This window comes from Phycodurus eques, chromosome 7, assembly GCF_024500275.1.
Source record: "Phycodurus eques isolate BA_2022a chromosome 7, UOR_Pequ_1.1, whole genome shotgun sequence".
Classification (NCBI taxonomy): domain Eukaryota; kingdom Metazoa; phylum Chordata; class Actinopteri; order Syngnathiformes; family Syngnathidae; genus Phycodurus; species Phycodurus eques.
Window position 1 is genome coordinate 22,644,062 of NC_084531.1, and position 25,436 is coordinate 22,669,497.

General features: G+C 40.2%; 1 protein-coding gene across 1 annotated transcript in view; it reads left to right on the top strand.

Annotated features, from left to right (window-relative positions):
- The first annotated feature begins 21,576 nt into the window (after positions 1–21,576).
- The window catches only part of LOC133405469 (cGMP-inhibited 3',5'-cyclic phosphodiesterase 3A-like), a 61,775-nt gene continuing 57,915 nt past the window's right edge, over positions 21,577–25,436 (top strand). The window contains exon 1 of the mRNA XM_061682445.1: positions 21,577–21,821. Within this exon, the coding sequence (XP_061538429.1) occupies positions 21,750–21,821 (72 nt within the window). The 5' untranslated portion in view covers positions 21,577–21,749. The remainder of the gene's footprint in view (positions 21,822–25,436) is intronic.

The window sequence follows — 25,436 nt, forward strand, 5'->3', positions numbered from 1 at the left end:
AAACAGCTAGGGGGAGACAACGTGTTTGCCAGTCAGCTACAGCCACATACAATATGGTAAGCGGTCTTTCTGTATTCTAAATGTGTAGATGAGGTCATGGAAGTAGAACAAAGATGCTGGTCTTGAGCACACTGTGCGCATGTTTGTTATTCTGCACCGGTGGCCAAGACTGATGTCACACCAGGGCTGTCACCCGGGCAACATTGCAACCCAGGTCCAGAGCCATAAATGGAGTGTGTTGGACTTCAACGCATATAATATCTTGTATTATTATTATGATTTCTATTTGGATTATTTATCATAAGTGATGCCCATTCATGTGCATATAGTCATATATATACATATATATGACTATATATATATATATATATATATGACTATATATATATATATATATATATATATATATATATATATATATATATATATATATATATAAATATATATATATCCATCCATTTTCTACCGCTTATCCGGGTCGGGTCGCAGGGGCCGTAGCTTTAGCAGGGACGCCCAGACTTCCCTCTCCCCAGCCACTTCATCCAGCTCTTCCGGGGGGATCCCGAGGCGTTCCCAGGCCAGCCGAAGGACGTAGTCTCTCCAGCATGTCCTGGGTCGTCCCCGGGGTCTCCTCCCGGTGGGACATGCCCGGAACACCTCACCAGGTATATATATATATATATATATATATATATATATATATATATATATATATATATATATATATATATAGTGCATAATGTCAACTCCAGTCTGAGCGGGACAAAATGGCCAACATCATAGCGACGGCCTTAGATCACAAGTTTAGGCCCCTGTTTAATGATGAATTTGGACAGCCGATTTTGATATCTGTTGTTGATCACTCACTCACTCCGCTTTTCCTCCCTCCCCCTGTCACCATGCCACTGCCGCACACGTTTTGAGTGAACAGGAACGGTGCCAAGGCTTTTTTACAAATTGCTGCAATTCATGTGAACAACATGTTTGCGCATTTGTGGCTTTGAGTGGTTGTAGATGTTCATGCAGCCTGAAAAATCACATTTTCTGACATTCATGACTCCTCAATGTGTTTTTTCATTGGTCGTGTGACGTATTCCCAATGTATTTGTGATCCAACAGATGAGTCCACTTATCAGGCTGAATATTTACTACAGCCTGAGGAACTTTCTACCGAGGCATAATTTAACACACACTCCCTTTCTCGACCTCTGCTAATATCATCTAGAGCAGCGTTTAACAACCTTTATTGAGCCACAGCACAGCACCAAACAAAAATGACACAAAAAAGTATATACTGAAATAGTAAAGGTCTCCTCTCAGTTTACTGAAAAATCTAGTAACTTGGTGTGTAATCTTTAGAAGACAACAAAGCTGATATACTGCAGGATTCTATGAATATTCTTTTGTATGAATGGCAACAGGTGGATACACAGGTTTAAGGCACCTTCTGACATCTAATGAAAGAACATTGAATTGCTCTGCTTGTATGCTATGCGTCACCGGCATAGATGATGAATAAATATCTATTATTTATCGTAAACAAATACTTGTCTTGAAAATGCAAAGAAGTGAAAGTGGATAATTTTCTACGGCACACATGATGATCTCACACTAATGTGCCTTGGCACAGTGGTTAGGAAGCACCAGTCTAGATAACAAGCAGAATGAAGGAAACCTATAAGATAACTATCTATCAAGCTGACTGCTCTTTATTTCAAGGTCAAAAGCAGCTAGTGATATCTTGCTTGCACCTCTTGCACATTTTAGTACAAAACCACTTCCTCAATAGCACCTCACTTCCTGTCGGGTGGTTAGAATAAATGTTAGCGTTTGAAATGTAAAACCCACAAGTGTAACTCTTTTATACTGTAGTTTAATAGAGTGTTGTAGTCTAAAAACCCAGTTACGTGTTTAGTGACAACAACGCAGCATTTGGAGTCTTATACTAGAAATATAGATTTTGTCAAAGTATTCATATACTGTAGACACTACGCCCAGCAGAGAACAGAAGCAAAAGTGGAACAGAAAAATCTTCAAAGGCATCTTATCTTTATCAATGCCATCAGGAAAGCTAACTGCAGATATAGCACGCTGGGTGGAAAAAGAACATGTGATTCTGCAGACTGTTAAATAGAAAACCGAGCAAGAAACACTAGAAAAAAAATGTTTACTAAAGTAGAAAAAGTACAAGAAATGGACAGAAGAAGCTGAAAAGGACATAGGGGACACAGGAGTTAAATGATGAAGTCATACAAATGCTTTGTAAGAGTTGTCGCGGGATGTTACATTTGTAGAAACAAAAGGAACAGAACCTATGCATGATAATTTAGGCTACTGAGTGCAGCAGCCTGCCCTGCTCTTCCTGTAGTGTTCTCAAGGAAACATCCGGATGTCACGCCTCATGTCATCATCGGTCTCATCAAGCATGATGTGTAAACGTCTAATCATTTTTTTGGGATGAAAAAGAACTGGGTCACTGGGAGGCACGTAAGCGCACGGCACAGAAAAAAAAACTAAGAGCAAAAAAATGTCCTCTCAAATATCAACACAATGTCGCAGCCATCCTTTTACAGTATGTGGTGAAAGTGAAAGGCAACTATTAAATGCAACAATAAAAGCAATTTAGGCTAAAGTGGACAGCAGGCTGATTCACCATCATGTGACAATAAAACAAGAGACAGCAACGTTGTCTTTTACTACATAGAATGTTTATAGATGCTTTTATTGAATCACGTATTGCATCATCACCTGCAAAATCTGTGATCGCATCCCAGTTGAAACATTGGAAGTCGATGAAAAGGACATTTGCAGCATCGAGTGGAATGTGTGTTAAATCTCTCATAGCTTTTGTAACGACAAAAGATGCAATTAACAGACTGTTTATGCTGGGCTGGATCCAATTCCTAGTGAGCTTCTGTAGTCTAGCCAACCTCCTTTGTTTCTCTGTTTAATGGACACTCACTCTGGTTGAGTTAGCTATGCACACTTTCCTAAGGTGCAGCATGCGGTTTACATGTGTTTGCACTTTGCAAGCAGTGAAATCTTACTAAACAGCACAAGACTTGCCTGGAGGCAATGAGTCTACAGCATCAAAATGCAAATATGTTGGCATGATACAACAACGCCATTGCAAAGGTAATTTCAGTTTTACAGGAGGGCAATTGGTCATTCGTAGAACAGGGAGGCATCAGAAGTTTGAATCCGAATAACATAAATGTGGCGGCTAATGATTTACAAGTGTCCCCTTGTTCGGAAAGCTATAAACAATGCTTAGAGGCAACGCAGTCCTCCTGACTGACCTTTGTTTTATCCTAACTGTGCAAATATTTGCTGGTTCAAAACAGTACATTAGCAATTCCATGGCGTCTCTTATTGTTACATATTTACCTGTGGAAACTCAACATTGGGGGCAGGGGAAGCAGTGCCCACTCAAATCCATCTTCAATGCACTGTTTTTCTTTCTTCCCAGTATGTATTTAATACAGAGCAGCGATCCAAATGTTTTCAACTGTGAGGGACTAGTTCAATTAATATGTACAAATGCCATCCATTTTCCATAACGCTTCTCCTGTTCAGGGAAACGGGGAGCTGTAGCCTATCCCATCTGATGAGGCAAAAGGTGCAGAACGCCCGTCACCCTAGTGAGGATAAGCGGAACGGAAGATGGATGGATGGATGGACGGATGGATGGATGGATGAATGAATGAATGAATGATGATTCAGTTGTGAAATATTTTATAATGAATCATAAGTGAATGCACAACCTGTGGTTATACAGTACTGCATATATCAAAATGACACCTATTTACATGACAAAAGTCATGGAGAGAGTTCCTAGTCTGTATAGTATTGTGGGAATATGGTTCTTATTTCAAAACTAAACAAGTTGAACTATGATGCTGTTATCTGCACGTGTACTTCATGTTTTGATGTTTGATAACTCATTTTTGAAGCAACAATGTGGAACAAATTTACACCTTAACCCAATATATTCAAAACCATGACTTTACTTAAATCTGCTTGTGCAAAAAGGCGCATTCAGTAAATGTAGCCGAGGCAAAAATATTCCTATGTAACTTGTATTCTCATATTTGGTAGTGTCTTCAGCTCCATAGCCTTGCACATATACACACAAAGATCAGATCAGTATTAAATTAATGAACAGACCTCCAACCGATGATATATTTCCAGGTCCGTGGCCACCAGTCTTTCTTTATCTTGAGCAAAGGGGAAGTCATCAGACATCATAATCTGTTAATGAAACTAACGAGAACAGCAGAGATTAAACAGGACAAGATGAACTGACACAAGACGTATCGTTGTATTCCATGCAGTAAAACTCCAGCATCACCATACAGTACGTGTTGTCACTTGTTATCAAAGTTAAGCAAAGGTTTTATTGTTTATACATTTTAATATTACATGCGAGGCACATTCAGAAATAACTGGGACAGATTATTTCTATTTCTATCTTTTTTTTCTGAGATCTTAAGGTGCTGTTATATGGAGACTTTTGCTCTATCTGTTATCCACCAATCAAAACATATTATGTAAAAGATGACTTGAGATTGAAAGCCATAAAACTAAAAAGATACTGTATCTGTGCAACAGAGTCCTTGGTTAACATTATATTGTGTCAGAAGAAATGATGGCGTTTTCCAAAACACACACACACACACACAGAAAAACACATGCATGCACGCTTGCATGCACGCGCGCTCGCACACACACACACACACACACGCAAATACATCATAAATCATGCCAGTTTCAATGCCATTTAAGGCTTACTCAGTCTTTTGTAAACAAACTCAGATCACACTGTGGGTGTGCAATGTTCTCACAGGGAATTACAATACTTTGTGTGATAATGTGATGGTTTATTTAGCTCTAGGCACATAAATAATATGGTGATTCTCATGATTCTAATGATTAATCGTTCCACACTGATGGAAAAATTCCAGGTCTGGGTAAATGTCTTTTTTCTCAAAATAATCCAAACTGAATTTGGGAAATCTCTCTAACACTAATGACATTGGCATTGCCGTAGATAAATTAAGTTAAAATCCAGTTAAAATCTTCATGGTTGAGAAAAAAAGTCAGTCAGACTTTGTATGTTTCGAGAGGAAAGCCAGGTAAGGTTATCAATAATTATATAAGTGTTGAATGTGACACCCCGTGTGCTCCTACGGTACAAAATAAATGAATATGGAAAAAAAGAGAAAGGACATACTGTAGAGCAGATTACCAGTACAATGAAAGGTGGGAAAATACAATATATTCATATACTGTATATGTCTTAATTAAAAAAAAAAAAAAAAAAAAACTGTACTTCATAATCTGGTGTTTAACTGCAGAGATAAAACAGCAAGTCTGAAGTTTGTCGATGACTTTGTAACCTTGAACGTTGTGGTCATTCTCTCCTCTATGATCAATCACCGACTGGTTTGTTTTTACTAAAAGCCAATAAACTGAAGTGACTGTGATGACTGTCAGCAAGCAGCTTTTAACCACCACGCACACCTACGAAGAACACTTCCTCTAATCTTATACAGATAAAATCCATTTTCAATCTTTTTTTTTTTTTTTTTTGTATGGTAGAATTTGGTTGTCATGTCTTACGTGTAATTGTTCAAACACTTGGTTTGATCACATATTTTAAATAGTATTGATTATACTGTTAGGCTCCAGCGTCCCGCGAGCCTAACCAGGATAAGCGGTGTTGAAAATGGATGGATGGATGATTATACGGTGAAATTGTGTCTGAACATACATCTGCGACTAAAACCTTTTTATCCATCTAGAGAATGAGGAAAACATGTTTTGTTTTTTTTTGCTATCTGACTCAGTAGAAATGACATCAAACTTATCGCTCTGTCCATAGCTTAACCTACGGTAAATGCTTTCTATTATTTTTCATATTTTTTCAATGTTTTCAGCCTTAATGCAACCTATCGTTCAAACCATATATCAGCCTTTCTTTTTATATATAGCTGAGTTTGTTCTTGAGCACTTAGCATAGCAGCTAACACATCTAGCATGTAGTGTACTCTCTAACATTAACATTTGCAACCCTGTTACTGGCAATCTTCGTACTGTAATTAGAGTATTACTAAAATTAGTTTTAAAACACAATTTTTCTTTCTTTAATTGTAAAGGATGTATTCAGCAATGTTTTTAGAATATATGTTTATCAGGTGCTTGAGTAGCTGTAACAGGGTTGGACCAAACACAACACAGCAAAATATATAATGTGACATAAAATATCGCATTAAAAGTGTAGCGTTGATGGTTGAGCTGGACGTATCAAATTATATGATGGGTTATTACATATTTTCCTTGAAACCATAAAAAAATATTTCTATAAAATAATTTTTCAAAAATGTTGGTCTCTACGTTTTCCTCCAATTCTGGAATAAGCTACATTTTATTACATTTTAATTTTACTTGCCCAAGACAGCGTTTTATAATGCTTTGTTGTCCTTTCTTTGGAAGACATCCAGATTTTTTTTAAAGATTTAAAACACAGGGGATGAATCCCATTGTTTTGTAAAGAATAGATGCAGTCTGGCGCTGCACAGAGAGCCGTCCTTTCCTGCATAATACAAAAGTGTTTTCATCCACCAAATGCAACGTCAGGAAATCTTTTTAGCCATATCCTGCCAGCGGGTTTGTCACCAAAACAAGCTCACCGTATCTATTTGACTTGATGCTATGCCCACCTCAGGTTAATTAGTAGCACAAAAGTCAAGGTAATGAGGTGGAAAGTTCACTTCGCTGCACTCTCCACAGGCAATAGCCACGACATTGTCTCTCCTGATGGTCTTAAAACAACATCATAGGGCCTTGTCTTTAACAGATAGATGAGCTTAGTATGGGGGGTTGATTGTAAAAGTTAATGGAATCACTCTACTGACATCCATTAGCTGGATTCTCCACAGTCATTGGTGCAGTGTAGTAAAAACATACTGAACCATTACAGTTTTCCTGCACAATGTTCAGTCCTCCTTGGAGGTCTCATGGGTTCTGAACTTCTTATCTTTATGTTGATAAAAATGTTTGTCCTCCTATCCACTGTTTCCCAATCTTTATGGATCCAAAGCACACCACCAAACAAAGGTTTCACAAAAAGTATCAACACTGAAATTATGATGGTCTTGTCTCAATTTACTCGCAACTTGACTTACTCTGTGTGAAATCTGGGTGTGTTTTAAAAGTCCCATGCTATCATTTTTCTTAAATAACCTTTGAAATCCTTTCATCAGGTTTGCAAGATAATTTGGGTGGAAAATGGCATTTTTCAAGATGGTCCTTTACACCTGACATTTGAGACGGTTGAATTGCTTCATAATATTTGATATGTAAATAAGCTTTACTCTGACTGGATCGCTAGTATTTGGAATTTAATTAAGTAAGTAAACCACAACACGTATGCTTTTATATACTGTATCTGCATGACTTGGCGACGAATGCCTGGCTGGGTGGTCGCTCACACAAAACCTGGAGAATACACTTTCAGCAGTGTGAAAGCGGATGTTTATGAAGTTTTGGCCAGAACAAAGCACAATTCTAGTTCCAAAATTCTTTGGAATTTCTCCCAAAATAAATTGAAGACATTTATTCCTCAACATCTCTGAATTTGGAAGGTAATGCAAAGCCTTCCATGAGAAGCAGCCGGGTTGTCACTCAGTCACTTTTTCCTGAGATGAGTGGCCGTGTACCAACCATGAAGTGGGGAGGTACTTGAATATTACTTCATGAAACTACGACATAACGACGGAGATTTCAAGTCCAACGGTTTTGCAAACGGTTATTGTATTCAATCGACAAACCGCAACAATGTCAAACTTAAACCGGTTCACAAACTCATTTTGACCTATGTTATTGTATAAAACAGTGGAAACATCTGCATTTTGATGGAAGGGGAACTTTAACCTTGGTGTGATTTTGCACTTAAATACATGAATACATAAATGTAGCTTTTATGTAACTGAATGAAGTTTCAAGTTTGTTTGTTTTTTTATTTATTTGTTTGTTTGTTTGTTTGTTTGTTTACCCATCCAGGTAACCCAATTGAGAACAGATTCTCATTTGCAATGCCGACCCGTTGTCCGTCATATGTCATATGTAGTAGTACAGTATGTCAACATCAAAACAATTTGCTTATTGTAGCATTTGTTTTTGTCATGGTTCCCCATCGATGAGTCCAGAAGCCCATGATCACAAGCTCTAATTGCACATGTGCATTTTAGTATTTATTTACAGAATGCCATCTTCAACCACTAGCCAGGCAAGTTTATTATAGCGTTTTTAGTTGTTGTTTTATAAGCCCTTTGTCAACAGCGTTCTTTTTTTTTTTTTTTTTTTTTTTTTTTTATCAAAGTTGCCGTCTTTACATTTTAAAAAAAAAATATTTATGTAAAAGGAAAAATGCAAAACTTGTTTAAAACCCCAAATTATTGTTTTAGACTTTGGAGGGAGATTTGTGTTGTTTAGTACACAATAATAGGAGAGAAAAAGAAATAAAGAAAAATAAAATCACATCAGACAGTAAGTGGTGTCAGGATGTACCCCAACTACCACGCACGGAATACGCAGTGTAGAGAATGGATTGAAGTTATTAAAGCACATGTTATCTGTAAATAGGAAATTAAAATTATGGGTGGTGCTTTGGTATGCAGTGAAGGTGCATTTAAAGTGTGTAAATAACGTAATCAGGGAGCCTTGTGGGACTCAAGGGAGGAACTAGCAATTACTGCAGCCTATAGACTCTGAGTCACTGCCACCTGCCTTGTGACTGATAAATAATGTCATTGGCCCTCAATTCAAATGTGTGCGCATGCAGAGGCTTCAAGGCTGTAAATGAATTATTCTATTAACACAGTATGATGCAATAATACATTATTGAGTAAAATAATCCCACTGGCAGCCTCAGTGTCATCAATCATACTTGTAAAGGCAGACAGGCAGAATATAACTCTTTCATTTGAGCTCAGCGGATTGTGCAGGTGTACCTAATGAATATTCTACTTAGAGTGTGAATATTTACTGTCTAGGATCATTAAAAAAAAAATAGTGACTAACCATACAGAAAGAAGTCACAAAAATCCTCACTAATGTGGCATTCAGCTGGTTCTAGAATAAATGAGGAGCAAGTTCTTGGACCTGCTTCATAAGCAGACTGCACTGAGATGACATTTGTTGAATTGTGAATAACACGCTCTAGAAATAAAGACTTGACAAAGACTTCACATTCAAAATAAACCTTCAACTGTTTGATTGCTTGCGGGAAGTACAGCAAAAACAACAACATTCAGTACAAGCATGCTTTAGTTATTTTGTCCTCTATCTCCCTCTTGTGGTCAATTGGTTTTACCTTGATCTATTTTATTTTATTTTATTTTATTTTATTTTATTTTATTTTATACAGGATCATTTGTCCATTTTATGTACGGTAATATACCCATTTGATGCACAAATTCCTTTCGTAGTCATTAGGACGTAAGACACATAGTTCCATTATTCATTGTTTGGTTACCTCCAAAGACCTCTTTGTAGTTTGTAGATGAGAATTGGCCTCATGGTTGAAATCAGACTGAAAATATTCCTATATCTTCTTCTCCCTCTAGGTGGAAGCATCATCCTGTTCCTACAGTGAGCAGCATGCAGCCAGTTCACAGTCTGGGGCTCAGCCAATCACTGGAAATTGAAAAGAAGCCTTTTCAAACATAAACCATTGACTGACGAATCCCTCTATATTAGGACACTTGGCAATCAGTAAATTCAGATCAACTTTAAATTTGTAAGAAATTGATTTTAAAAAGTCCATGATGGATTGATGAAGCTACCATATTTCAGATCACACCTTTCTGTGTTGGACGTCAGAAGCACACTTTCATCCCTTGAATCTATTTTCTTGTAATTACTTGACAATGGAATTCATCATCATCGACATTATTTGTGAAATGGGCCTTCAGTTTGGACAGTGCTCTTTCATGCATGTTGTCATTGTGTGCCTCACAAGCATGTACTATTTACATGCATGAGTGCCAAACAGTCCACCAAGCGATGTGCCTCTCATGTAAGTTTTCCATGCCCAAATGCACAGGCTCCCTCAACACACACCATGACCTGGTCAATATTAGTGGTGACGCATGTTAGAATCTAGTGAAGCATATCGATCCGTACTCACCACCTTCAAATAAAAAAAAAGTATTTTAAAAAACACATTTGACACACCCTCTGACATTGCAAAAGGCACTGATTTAAAAGTGTAGTTAATGTTATTGGACACTGGTCAGTGAACCTAATACGCAGTAGTGTTAGTTATTCTGGAGCACCCATTCTTCACACACTCTCTGAGCTACATGATCAATATCCAATCAATATCCAAATGCCTTGGAACAGTGAGGCTTGCTTGATATTTTTACATTGGCTGAAAAACGTTGGGGTCTGACATCTAGTGATGAATATTAAACTAGAGATGAACAACTTTGCTTCTATTACCAGGTATTTACAGTTCATCTGCCTCTCATGCACAATTTAGAAGATAGCATTATTTGTAACATGAATAACAATAAATCGTTAAGTGAGCATAAGTAGTGGAAGAGATCGACTAAGAAGAAGGGCGGAAGTAAATTGTTTACTTGCAATAATTGCATCGGGCATGTGACCCATTAAGATTGTCACCCTTTTGCATTATTCTTTTGTGACGCTTCTCCAGGCTTTTACCTCTTTCATTCGTTGTTTGTTTTGCAGAGTTACTCCCTCCAGTCTCCTTTTGCAGGTAAAATACTCGCTCTATTAGGTTTGAGTCTGGAGATTACTTGGTCAGTCTAAAAGCTTCCACTTTTTTACCCTGATGAACTTCTTTGTTGTTTTGTCAGTATGTTTTGGGTCATTGTCTTGCTGCATGATTAAGGATCTCCCACTCAGTTTGGTTACATCTTTTTTTTAAATCGCCAGACAGGATTTCTGTGTTTCATTTTGCTGCTGTCTGTCCCAGAAGAAGTGATGTAGGCCAAGTTATGACATTCCCTCTGCTGAGTTTCACAGATGAGCTTGTACTGTATGCTGTGGATTGTGAACATATCCTTTCTTTCTCTGCACTTTAGCCTAACTCTTAGCACTTTCAGTCTGCATTTTTCAAAACATTATTAAAAGAAAAAAATCGTTACACACGCATACACACACAGAGGATACAAAAATACAAAACGTTTACACATCATTGTTTTGATGCCAGGTTTTTGTGATATACAAAAATGCGACCAAGATAAATAATTTCAAAGCTTTTCCATCATTTCACCTGTACAACGCAACAGAGAAAAAAAAGTCATGTTTTGTAGTCACATCTAATAATAGCCCAGACTAAATGCAGGATTATATCTTTTTCAGTGCATTCTCAATGTTTTGCCATTTTGATCAGGATTATATTATCGTATTTCATTATGAGTTTCAAACTGAATTCATCTGTTTATACCCAACTTTGAGCCAATTCACTTGGCTTCTCAGAAAAGTCAGAAATTAGTCAAGCATAACATTCAACCACTAATTGTTTTCCCTGTTAAGTAATGCAAATACCATCATCATCATCATATCATTGGACAAGATCTGATTCAAGAAATCAAAGTGTGCTCTTCTCTTTACTATTTTGTGCAAGAGAGTACATTTTAAAATTAGCAGATAACAGTACATCTATTTTAGTAAAGAACTGTACATTTTCCTATTAATCATTAAGACTCATTTCGGGAATTACCAATGCTTTAAATTTACGGCAACTGTGACAGAAACCTTACATTGGGTGATGGTCTAATACATTTGTTCAGCACAAATAAACACAAAAGTGATAAGGTTATCATTCTAATTTAAATTATATTACAGACAACTCTAATTTATTAAGAAATGCAATAAACAGTCATGCTCAAGTATGTAACACTTGATGTGTGTGTTTGTAAGACAACAAATTCCTTGATTTTATTTGCTTTTTATCAAATACAGTGCAGTACTAATGTGTGTGTACGTGGATTTCTATAGCGCATTTGTGAAAACTCTGAAAGGGTAGAGATGAACAACTGATAAAATAGATTATTAAATCCTATAAGACCAGCACCCATGATGACACCTTTTAAGGGAGGGGCACATACTGTCTAACCATTAGTTATCATGGTGGGGTCAATACACACATGCACTGACATACAGATGCCGAGGTCTGCTTGTATTGAGGTCTGTTCCCATTTCTGACAGCTGCATGCATCACTGGCTGCTTTGTCTGAGCCAATCAGCAGCTGGCTCACTGGATGTTTCGTTATACTGCAGTTGGAGAAGAGCTCAGCATACACATAAGATTGAAAAGGGGGGGGGGGGGAGAGACCATGGGAAGTGTCAAGCAGACAAAGACGAAAGAGGGAAAGGAGACCACTTACCACTGTGACGTGAATTTGTTAACTGTACAACAAAGAGGAGAGCGCCGTCACAGCGGATTGGCCAATCGGGTGCTGAGAAATTGGGCCACTTACGACATCAATGCTGGCATCGGATGAGAGTTGCCCGCATGAGGGAGCTTTCCAGCGAAAGGACAGACGGAGGGACCATAATGTGATGTTCTTCTCAACATTAAATACAAATAGACTCACACAGTGATTACTTTTGCTGAAAAAAAATATTAAAATCAGGATTAGTGCATGCATAAAAATAGTATGCACCAGTCAAAAAATTTTACAAACTTTTAAAAGGCCTGAAAAAAATATCCTGTCTACATCTTTTTTGTCATTTATGGATATTGCTTTCTCTCTGTTATATAAACACAGTGAATATAACAAGTCATTATTCATACTATGATCAAACTTTCCAATCTGCATGCATTTCATTAAAAAAATATTAACGTTGTCATGCTACTAGGATTGCCGTTATTATAACCCCTTGGCCAGCTGTCTGTTAAACGTGTTATCAATAGAAAACAATTTCACTAATTGAATTGGGGTATACGTATGTGAAGACTACTGCTGATAGTAAAAATATGCAGCATCTATAACTGAAATTAGATTTGTTTCCTTTTTATTGAGATGCGTATAAAATGATGTATGTTTTGTATTTGTTTTGAATTGTGGCGTAAGGACATGCGTATTTTCTAGCCTGAGTTGAGGCCCCCTAATGACTCCTGATCTCTAAGAACATATGCAAGACTGCCTACAGTGTAACTTGGAATCTGTGAAGGTGAGCACATGCATCATTCAAGAATATCGATGAAAGTGAGTACACTCCTTGTATAAAAAATAGTATTTGTATAGTATTTATTGTTGTTTGGCTACATACTTTTACCTGTACATGCAGGAAACAAAAATTCAAGATCATTAAAGTATAGGTAATGGATGTTTGGTGGACAGACACAAACAATTAGAAGATGCCTTGTTGGATAGATGCTGGTCTCTGAGGAAAAAAGCATTTCTAGTTTTCGCGAATTCTTTCAATACTTTTTGCACGGAATCTTCATGGTTTCACAGCAGCATTATAATTTATTGGACAAAGGGGACTATGGTCAAACCAAAGCTTCAGATGAGGGATGAAAACATCCTGCTGCAGGCTCTGTGAGACCCAGGGGGAAAAAAAACAATGGGCAAGATTCACATACATATGGGGGGGCGGGGGGGGGGATAAGTGGGAAATGCATGACTTCGCGACGGGCCATTTGTCTGAGGAGTGAATTTAAGGAATGAGAAAATATTTGGGATTGTATCCAATCTGGGCGGCACGGTGAACGACTGGTTAGAGCGTCTGCCTCACAGTTCTGAGGACCGGGGTTCAATCCCCGGTCCTCTGCCTGTGTGGAGTTTGCATGTTCTCCCTGTGCCTGCGTGGGTTTTCTCCGGGCACTCTGGTTTCCTCCCACATCCCAAAAACATGCGTGGTAGGTTGATTGAAGACTCTAAATTGCCCGTAGGTGTGTATGTGAGTGCGAATGGTCGTTTGTTTATGTGTGCCCTGCGATCGGCTGGCGACCAGTTCAGGGTGTACCCCGCCTCCTGCCTGAAGGTAGCTGGCATAGGCTCCAGGACTCCCCCGACCCGAGTGAGGATAAGCGGTTCAGAAAATGGATGGATGGATGGATGTATCCAATCTGTTACACTGATAGGAGGTCCTTCTCTTCCCAAAAATCCTGGTACATCACAACTTGAACAGATTGTATTGTACAAAGTCAAGTCCCCAAATCTATGTGATATATTAACATGGGTTTGTCTCACGTTATCTCACAGAGGGAATCTTAGTACTGTATATTGTACATCTTCAAAATATGATGCAGATTTTCAGATTTGCGGATGGCTACTTATTTTAAAAATCCCTTTTGATTATTATCACAAAAATACTATACAAATGACACCCTTGGGGATTTACTGCACATTAAATCTTCCATTGAGTCTATTTTCTTTCTTGATTCCCCTTCGCCGCCATTTTTCTGTAAACCCAAGTCCCCTGTGGGAAGGTGTCAAGACGATAAGCAATAGGCAGTCTGGGAGAATCAGGCAGGACGCAAATAGATGGGAGGCAATCTTGGGGAGTTGACACATATCAATTTATTTATGTATTTATTTATGATTCCCTGATGCGTCGACAGGACATTGTGGTTTAGCAGCACATGGACATACAGTATCCATCCAAGTAACTCACACCGCATTATCATTTCGCCTTACCCAAAAGTATGTCTTTAATAAGTTTGTTGATGCCTATTGCTGGGTTTATGGCTTTAAACGTGCGCAAACCTCCTTGGGACGCAAACAAAGAAAATGTATTGCATTGTGTTGTCCATCCATCATTTTTGTACCACTTATCCTCCTCAGGGTCATGGGTGAGCTGTAGCCTATTCCACCTGAGCTTGGGTGAGAGTCGGGGTACACCCTCAATCAGTTGCAGCTTTATAGACAATTTAGTTCCATTAACCCTTCATTTATTTGGGGTTGAGGAATCATACTTGTGATGAATTATGGTTAAAAGTCACTATGCAAGAAATAATTTGTAGGCACCTCATTACAAGAATCAATATCCATCCATCCATTTTCCGTACCGCTTCTCCTCACGATTGTTAGCCTATCCCAGCTATCTTCGGACGAGAGGCGGGGTACACCCTGAACTGGTCGCCAGCCAATCGCAGGGCACATATAAACAAACAACCATTCGCACACACATTCACACTTATGGGCAGTTTAGAGTCTTCAATCAACCTACCATGCATGTTTTTGGGATGTGGGAGGAAACCGGAGAGCCCAGAGAAAACCCACGCAGGCACAGGGAGAACATGCAAACTCCACAGAGGTGGGGCCGGGATTTGAACCCCGGTCCTCAGAACTGTGAGGCGGACGTGCTAACCAGTCGTTCACCGTGCTGCCCAGAATCAAGATTCTTTACATAAATATTCCATTCATGTTCTTTATTAAAATAGAGACATTTGAAATCCTCTTGTCTCCATTCTCTGTGATGCTGATGAAGCGCCTTGGAGGAGTGGGTCGTATGAAGACTGAAAAATGACTAACAATTGTGTTTATCCTGTGTGAGTAGGCCGACTATTCACATCATTAGGTAAGCGCCAAGAATAGTTCCATTGTCAGAGGATCTTAAGCTGTTACATTTATTTTTACCTTATCTCTCATTCTAAATCAACTTAATGCAAGAAATGCAAAATTGCAATCTCCATGTGAAGGGCAATGCTTGATTGTTTTTGTTTGTATTCAAATTAAGTGTGTTAAGTGTAATGATGACGCCGTGAGTCACTCACTCAATGTGGATGAGTTAGGAAAAATTGGAAGATGAATCATGCATGTGTGTGTTTGTACACAGTGAATATACTGTATGTCCCTTGCTAAAGATGCATGCGCATGAATTGTGCATTTGCTGATAATCCTTTGTATGGCCACGTGTACACAATCTGTCATGCTTTCTGACAGTGATGTGATTTATCAGAATATTACTATATTAAATATTCCTTCCACCCTATGGCTAAGTAGTGATAACAAATATTGTTGGCAATGGCTTTACAATACATGATCATTAATTTTTTTCATTCTATTGTATTGTATTGTTTTTAGATATGAACTATCAAATCAAGTGCTGCATCAGTAGTCAAAGTTTGAAGCTAACTGACCTTTCAATCTCATACATATTAGGTTTAATATTTGTTCTGTTTGACTGGAATTTTGGATGAGTCTTGGATTAAGTAGTGATGCGTGTGTGTGTGTGTGTGTGTGTGTGTGTGTGTGTGTGTCTCATTGGATGCACTTGGTAGTTAGCAAGACAGAGAGTGAGGGTCAACCGAAGGTGCCTGCAGTGAAAGAGTGAGAGAAAGATGGAGAAACCTAATGCAAATAAATTGGACTGAGACCAGCAGTGGAGCACAGGTACAAATCCTGGTAACATTTTTCTCTCTTTCCGAACATTTTATTTTATTTTTTTTGATACGTTAAGGTCACCAGCATGACATGCATACAAATAAGAACAATGATGTATAATCCTCTTTGCACTATCTATTAATACTGACAGTAAACACAATGCAAAACCTTTTTGCCACAAAGCAGTACAGTTTGGTTAAAAAGTCTGTGGAACTATGGCATTTGCTATTTTGTGCTATGCATATTTTTTTGAATTCATTGTTGGGTTATTTATTATTTGTTATTTCCAAAGCTGATTCAGCGATTACCATCACAACAAAAGCCACATGAGAGTTTACCGCCCAAAACATACAAGCCCAATTCCAATGAAGTTGGGACATTGTGTTAAACATAAATGAAAACAGAATACAATGATTGGCAAATCATGTTCAACCTATATTTAATTGAATAAACTACAAAGACAAGATATTTAATGTTAAAACTGATAAACTTGATTGTTTTTAGCAAATAATCATTAACTTGGAATTTTATGGCTGCAACACGTTCCCAAAAAGCTGGGACAGGGTCATGTTTACCACTGTGGTACATCACCTTTTCTTTTAATAACATTCAATAAAGGTTTGGGAACTGAGGACACTAATTGCGTTGTTGATGGAATTCTTTCCCATTCTTGCTTGATGTACAGCTTCAGCTGTTCAACAGTCCGGGGTCTTCGTTGTCGTATTTTAGGCTTCATAATCCGCCACACATTTTCAGTGGGAGACAGGTCTGGACTGCAGGCAGGCCAGTCTAGTACCCACACTCTTTTACTACAAAGGCACGTTATTGTAACACTTGCAGAACGTGATTTGGCATTGTCTTGCTGAAATAAGCAGGGGCGTCCATGAAAAAGACGTTGCTTGGATGGCAGCATATGTTTCTCCAAAACCTGTATAAACCTTTCAACATTAATGGTGCCTTCACAGATGTGTAAGTCACCCATGCCATTGGCACTAACAAAGCCCCATACCATCACAGATGCTGGCTTTTGAACTTTGTGTCCATAACAGTCTGGATGGTTATTTTCCTCTTTGACCCAGAGGACACAACGTCCACAATTTCCAAAAACAATTTGAAATGTGGACTCTTCGGACCACAGAACACATTTCCACTTTGCATCAGTCCATCTTAGATGAGCTCGGGCCCAGAGAAGCCGGCGGCGTTTCTGGGTGTTGTTGTTAAAAGGCTTTTGCTTTGCATAGTAGAGTTTCAAGTTGCACTTACGGATGTAGCGCCGAACTGTATTTACTGACATTGGTTTGATGAAGTGTTCCTGAGCCCATGTGGTGATATCCTTTACACATTGATGTCGGTTTCTGATGCAGTGCCGCCTGAGGGATCAAAGGTTACGGGCATTCAATGTTGGTTTTCGGCCTTGCCACTTACATGCAGTGATTTCTGCAGATTCTCTGAACCTTGTGATGATATTATGGACCGTAGATGATGAAATCCCTAAATTCCTTGCAATTGTACGTTGAGGAACATTGTCCCTAAACTGTTCGACTATTTTCTCACGCACTTGTTCACAAAGAGTTGAACCTCACCCCATCTTTGCTTGTGAATGACTGAGCAATTCAGGGTAACTCCTTTTATACCCAATCATGGCCCCCACCTGTTCCCAATGAGCCTGTTCACCTGTGGGATGTTCCAAACAGGTGTTTGATGAGCATTCCTCAACTTTCTCAGTCTTTTTTGCCACCTGTCCTAGCTTTTTTGGAACATGTTGCAGCCATAAAATTCTAAGTTAATGATTATTTGCTAAAAACAATAAAGTTTGTCAGTTTGAACATTACATATCTTGTCTTTGTAGCGTATTCAATTAAATATAGGTTGAACATGATTTGCAAATCATTGTATTCTGTTTTTATTTATGTTTAACACATCCCAACTTCATTGGAATTGGGGTTGTATTAGTATGAGTCGAAATGAACTGGAAAGTGACCTCTATCTGTATTTTTATCCAGTAGCTCATTTGTAAGTACTTGGGTTTTGGAACTAGAGAATCAGTGTTCAGGTCCTGTTGTAGACAATGGAAATTGCAATTTATTTGGAGAGATGGTTGTCAGCTTCCTGAATACTGTCTTGGTGCCCTTCAGCAAGGGACCAAACCCTCACTAGCAGCTGAGGGGCACAACAATATTTGTGGGCCCCATGACTCTGACAGCTCTCCTTGCACGCCTGAAAAAAAGAATAATAATTAATAGTTCTTGCTTGAAGCTTATGCCACCACTGGATAATTCTTTTACGGAATCTTGCTTATCACTCTACAAGCAATATAACGGACAAATCAATGATTGGTGATCAACCATACATTATCCGTGGTTAGATCTGGGAACAATCCTTTTACAATCCTCTTTATGTCCTCAGTGGTTGACGGGTATTTTTAGATTCTTCAAATGTTTACCACCGACTTCTTCTCTATTTTTCTCTCCTGCTCTGCAGAGCCTGAAGATATAGTTCACCATGACAGAGCCAATTAGTCAACAATAACAGCATTAAAATATATCATTATGAGTCATTCTGTAATTTAGAACACACTGTATTTTGAAATTTCAGTATTCTTTAAATTATATTTATTATATTGTGTTACATTATAAATTATGAAGGCAAGAATATTTTTTGTTGGACATTAGGACCATGAAAAATGGAAATTATTTGATGAAGTAGAACATTTCTTTTTTTGTTTGAACTCCAACAGCAGAATCAAGGTCTTTGACCCATCCAAACATTTAAATCATGTCAGACTGAGTTTTGAGTTTAAACATAAATGGAAAAATTGACCGCCTGTCCAGTTATGAACCCAGAATTATCGACTTACTAGTTACAACACGGCGGCACGGTGGCCGACTGGTTAGAGCGTCAGCCTCACAGTTCTGAGGACCCGGGTTCAATCCCTGGCCCCACCTGTGTGGAGTTTGCATGTTCTCTCCGTACCTGCGTGGGTTTTCTCCGGGCACTCCGGTTTCCTCTCACATCCCAAAAACATGTGTTAATTGGAGACTCTAAATTGCCCGTTGGCATGACTGTGAGTGTGAATGGTTGTTTGTTTCTATGTGCCCGGCGATTGGCTGGCAACCAGTTCAGGGCAATGACAGCTGGGATAGGCTCCAGCACGCCTGCTACCCTAGTGAGGAGAAGCAGCTCAGAAAATGGATTGATGGATGGATGGATAGTTGCAACACAATGAATGGAATGTTTTCTGTTTATTTGGTCGCAATAGATATACTGTTGAAAACACTTAAATGAAAATGATGGGAGTTGGTCTGTTTTTTCTTACAGCTTAATGTGCGATTTGGGGCTGGTACAGATTTACCGTGTATACATTTGTTAAATTGGCCTTTAGTACTTAGTGGAATCTGCTGGTCACTGATACCAAACCAAAATAGCCTAGAATGAGATGTCATACAGTGTGAGGCAAACAAACTAACAAAATCACTACAGCAGGTAATGTAGCACCTATACTGTAATGCAACTTCATACTGTATTACAAATTAGTATAATTTAGTCTCTTTTAAAATGTAGACCGAACAGGTGAAGGCTGTGGTATATATATATATATATATATATATATATATATATATATATATATATATATATATCCATCCATCCATTTTCAGAGCCGCTTCTCCTCACTAGGGTCGCGGGTGTGCTGGAGCCTATCCCAGCTGTCATCGGGCAGGAGGCGGGGTACACCCTGAACTGGTTGCCAGCCAATCGCAGGGCACATACAAACAAACAACCATTCGCGCTCACAGTCATGCCTACAGGCAATTTTGAGTCTCCAATTAACGCATGTTTTTGGGATGTGGGAGGAAACCGTAGTGCCTGGAGAAAACCCACGCAGGCACGGGGAGAACATGCAAACTCCACACAGGCGGGGAACCCGGGTCCACAGAACTGTGAGGCTGACGCTCTCACCAGTCGGCCACCGTGCCGCCACGGATGACTGTTTAATAAATGTTTCATAGGAAAGAGAAAGAGTATTTTAAAAAAAAATGTTTTATACCGCTCGTTTATGGATAAACGTTTATGGATCTAATATCAAAAAGCGGGATCTTCTATTGAATAATTCAAAAAAAAAAAATCTCAAGTTGTTTTACTGTTTCGAGATTCCCCATGGGCCATGACCCTTGAAAGACCAGAATCGACATGTTTTAGAGGGAATCTGTGCAAATGTGGTGGAAACACAGAGCGTTCTCTGGAGTGTTGCAAACTCTCCCGAGAACACCTTCCCTACTGCCTCATAAAAATACACAAAGGCCCTATAAATTACTGTTTCGAGATTCCCCCTTGCCCCTTCAAAGACTAACAGGTGCATGTTTCTGCAGAAACACTGTTACAACTGTCCCATAAAAATACAAAAATAAAAAAAAGACAAAAATGGACACCTTTATGGCATGGACAGATTCCCAACATTCCCAACCATTTTCCTTGTTTTAACATACAGGTTAATCTAAAATCATTTTAGCAAAGTTTCATCCTCAGTGTACTCAAATTTTGTTGCACTTGTCAGCATTTAAATATATTTTCACCTTTAGGAAACGTACTCAAATTTCAAGGTGAAAGAATGCCATTTAGGGTATTTTTATTGCTGTCAAACACGACCCAGTATGTAAGGGTTAAGCTGATGCTCAAGAATCTTGAGCAAATCTTCAAACTGCTTTCCATGTTTGATTTGACAGCATGGCTCCCGCTCTCGACCGATGATGCTGGTCTTGGAGGGCGACAGCTCCAGAGGCTCTCCAAGCACCGGCGTCGTGAGCACGTGTCACGCCGTCGCAGCCGAACTTTGGTCCCGTCTCGCGGAGGAGCATCGCGGTCCGTTTGTGGATGCGCAGGCTGCTTTAAATCGTCGACGGAGCGGCTGTGACTGTGCTCTGCGTGCTTTCGCTCGTGTGCTCCTGCGTCTCCAACTCGGTCCCCGCCCTCCGTGGTTCCTCCAGTCGTATGTGCCTTGTTTGGGGTCGTCACGTCGGTATACTCCTGCCGCTGTTTTTGGTCTTCGAGCCGAGCCGCTGCGCAGTCGGACCTCCTTCCTTCTCCTCGTTGTCGGCCGCCCGGACCCCCGCACCTCGTCCGACCGGGGGCAGTTTCCACCCTCGGCTCGTTTCACCAAAGGCCGTCTCCGTCTCGTCTGCGTGAGCAGAGTCCAGGCCGGCTGGAAGACTCTACCTGGCCTGCCCGCTGGGTGTTTCGCTTACGCGGTATGCTGACCGGCTCCTGCCGGCCCCAGGGACCAGCGGGACGGGGTGCTGTGGCTCAGTGACCGGGGCGAAGGAGGAGGACATCCCTGTCTTCAAGCGGAGACGGAGGTCCAGCTCCATAGCAGCCTCGGAGATGATGGCTCACAGTCAGAGCAACAGCAAGTCCCACCGCAGGACTTCGCTGCCTTGCATTCCGCGGGACCAGGTAAGGCGTGTGGACCTTAAAACCAACATTATGACCTTCCAGCCGCCGTGGGCCTGTTTCGCCGCGACACGTGTAGCGTATTTACCCAAGTTGCACCCGCAGGACGCACGTAGCGTGCAATAACGATTCGTGTGTCAGCACTGGCCAACACGAGCATCCATGTTTGGGGGTGTCACTTGCAGATGCAGCGACACCCGGCCTGCCTGATTTGCACTCGCACTCTGCCGCTGCTGTTTCATGTGGTCCTCAGTTTGAGTCGTCATGCAGATAGATACTATCACCGCTGGGCACATTAATATGTTTACGTGTGTGCATGTGCACAGAGGTCACAGTGGCATATTTAACCACTTATCATGTGCCGGTCCAGAAGTGATGCACGTGTTTAATAACTTCATTTAAACCACATTTATCATTGTAGTTTAGCGGCGAATCAACATTTATTCGTGTCTTGTGTTTTGAAGTATTTCTGAAGTAAATTAGACTATGACTCATGCTCTGGTTTGACTGTCTGACTGCTTGTTGTCCTCAAGTGATGCATCTTAATGGTTAATTGATGTATTTAAAGACCCAACAAAGAGGGCCCCCCCCAAAACAAAACAAAAAATGTAAATTTGACACATCAATGAGAAGTGTTTTTAAAAAGGCCTGCCAAATTTGAATGAATAAAAAAAAAAAGAAAAATCACCAATTTAAAATATGGCCCACCCTCGAGCTGTCCATCACTTCCATCCATCCATCCATCCATCCATCCATTTTCCGAGCCGCTTCTCCTCACTAGGGTCGCGGGCGTGCTTGAGCCTATCCCAGCTATCATCGGGCAGGAGGCGGGGTACACCCTCAACTGGTTGCCAGCCAATCGCAGGGCACATACAAACAAACAACCATTCACACTCACATTCACACCTACAGGCAATTTTAGAGTCTCCAATTCATGCATGTTTTAGGGATGTGGGAGGAAACCACAGTACCCGGAGAAAACCCACGCAGGCACGGGGAAAACATGCAAACTCCACACAGGCGGGGCCGGGGATTTGGACCCCAGTCCTCAGAACTGTGAGGCAGATGCTCTAACCAGTCTTTCACCGTGCCGCCTGACCATCACTTGTCCATCAAAATATGTTTGCCCGTACGCTGTGTGCTCATGTCTGTAGTCAACTACTGGTTATGGTTAATCAGCAGTTAAGTTTACCGTGTGGCTGTTATGTGGGAACCCACACACAACTCTGAGCGAGGAGCTGACGTTTTAAATGACCCCGCCGCGGTCGAGTGACTTTCTTAGCTTCTTAGCTCGCTAGCTCCTTAGCTCGCGGCCTAGCGAACGTAATAAACTGTTAACTTTTCCTTAAGTGTCTCTGTTATGGGGAGCTATGCGCGGCACATCGAGCAAGGCTGTGGAGTACTGGTGGAGCCGACACCAGTCCGCAGGTCAGCCGGTCTGCCGCGCGTCCATGAGTCCACTAGCGGCTAATCCATAATAGCTTGGCTACTACGAGCAGGCCACTTTGCAGTGGAGCCGTCCAAGTCCCCGTTGGCCTGCTGTGCGAAGCTGTGCGTGGCTCACCGCAGCAGTGACACTAACCCAAATAAGACAAAACACTTCAGGGATGATGTATATTTTGGGTTCTAGGCATAGCTTGAAAGCAAACTTCCATGATGCAGTTAGTTGCCAGCTGAGATAGCGAAAAAGAGTTTTAGGCTATATATATAATCACAACAATTCAGTACTAAATTGTTCTCAGTCTTTGCACGTTTTCAGCACTTACATTCAAACATATTTAATGTATTTGGAAACAAAACACGAAAGTGACTTTGGTGCGACTTTAATGTTAATTTGAAGTCTAAAGACACTCTTGATTGTGTTGTGTGTCCTTCAGAGCTACTGTATTTTCCATTGCTTGTTTGCACAGCACTCATTACCACCCCCCCCCCCCCCCCCCCTCCACACACACACACACACACACACACACAAAAAGAAACACCACAATGATGTTTGGCTGTTAACAGTTCCTTTACTTGGGTTGGGCATAATTGAGCATTGGTTGTCCAATTTAAATTGATTGTGATATCTTCATTAATTATCTCTATCTTGAGGCAAGTGAAGCAAAATGGTATGCAATACTTGACAGTAACCAATAGAGATGTGCTCTTGAGTCAGTTTCAACTAGTTTGCATTAGATGACATCAGCTATGGCCTACATCCACCAGACCTCCAAAATGGCACAACCCCTCTGGGTGCATTATTCTGCTCAATGCAACATCCATCTATTATCTTTACCGCTTATCCTCACTAGGGTCGTGGGCTGCTGGAGCCGCCTGTGACACGTTTTCCTCCGTGGCGCTGTCAAACAGTATATGCGTTATGCAGTATGATGTATTGTGTTTTACATAAGTCCTCAACTATATTTATAATTTCACATCTAACTGTGGCTAGAAAGCAAAGCACGGAGAGTCTGTTGCTGGAATGCACGTAGTCATTGAATGGATCAATCGATCATTGCCGACGCCCACTCAAAATATCTCCTCTCTCCTTATTCTCACCCATTTTCTTTTCTTTGTGGCCATCCGCTACTTGCTTGACAATTGAACCATGTTTTTGTGGTTCATTAAAAATATACCAGTACAATGTTGTATGTGGAGCCTCAAAACCAGGGTAGCAGTTTTTTTTTGTTTCAGCGCTTGGGTAGAAGTGCGGCGTTCAATCACTTGGTGTGCGGCGAAGTGTTGTCAACTGTAATTTTCTTTTTTGCAATGGCCCACTTCAGTTGCGTTTGGCCACGTGGTACGGTGTGCTGCGGGCTTAAGTCAGAGGGGATACATAGACTGTGAAGATTAAGCGATAACATCTGATGTCAAATGAGAACATGTCGTTGTAGTTTCATCCTTAAAAGCCTTTTCAAAGATACTTCATTGCTATTACTTGTATACCTGCCAGGAACTGTCTGTTCTTGTCTCTCCTTGAATATAAATTTTGTCTCTGGAACTGACATTCCTTGCGAGCTTAGAACTTATCAACTGAGGTTTAACACTTATCATTTTATCTTTTCTTGATGCTGGTTGTTTATTGACCATTGGTATAAAGGAGCACTTATAGGGCCTCATTCACGAACAGTGTGTATGCACAGATTTGTGCTTCAGTTGTGGGTACGCACGTTTGACTGTGACTCCTCAATACTTTATGTTGGTACTTGTTTTTTGTTTTGTTTTGTTGTTACTTGAACCTCCTCAGACCATGCGTACGGACAAATAATGCAGGATCAGCATTCGAAAATAAGTCAAAAACACATCTTTTACCCAAAAGTCACAATGTACTGGAACTACAGACATTTATAATAAGAATGACATTGATCATTTTACAGTTGAGACTGTGAGTCCCGGGATCCACGTCATGGACACAATGAGTCCCAACCTGGGAACAATGAGTCCCTGCAACTTATCATCACAGAATACAGATACAGTAATCCTCCGCTATATCACGGTTCTTGCTTCGCAGTCCCACTATATTGCGGGTTTGTATTCCAGGTGCTACTGTTTTACACTGTTTGTAAAATATTTTTGTGTTATTCATTGCTCTTGTTCTCTCTCAGGATATTATGTGATTAGGCTTGTCATGATAGC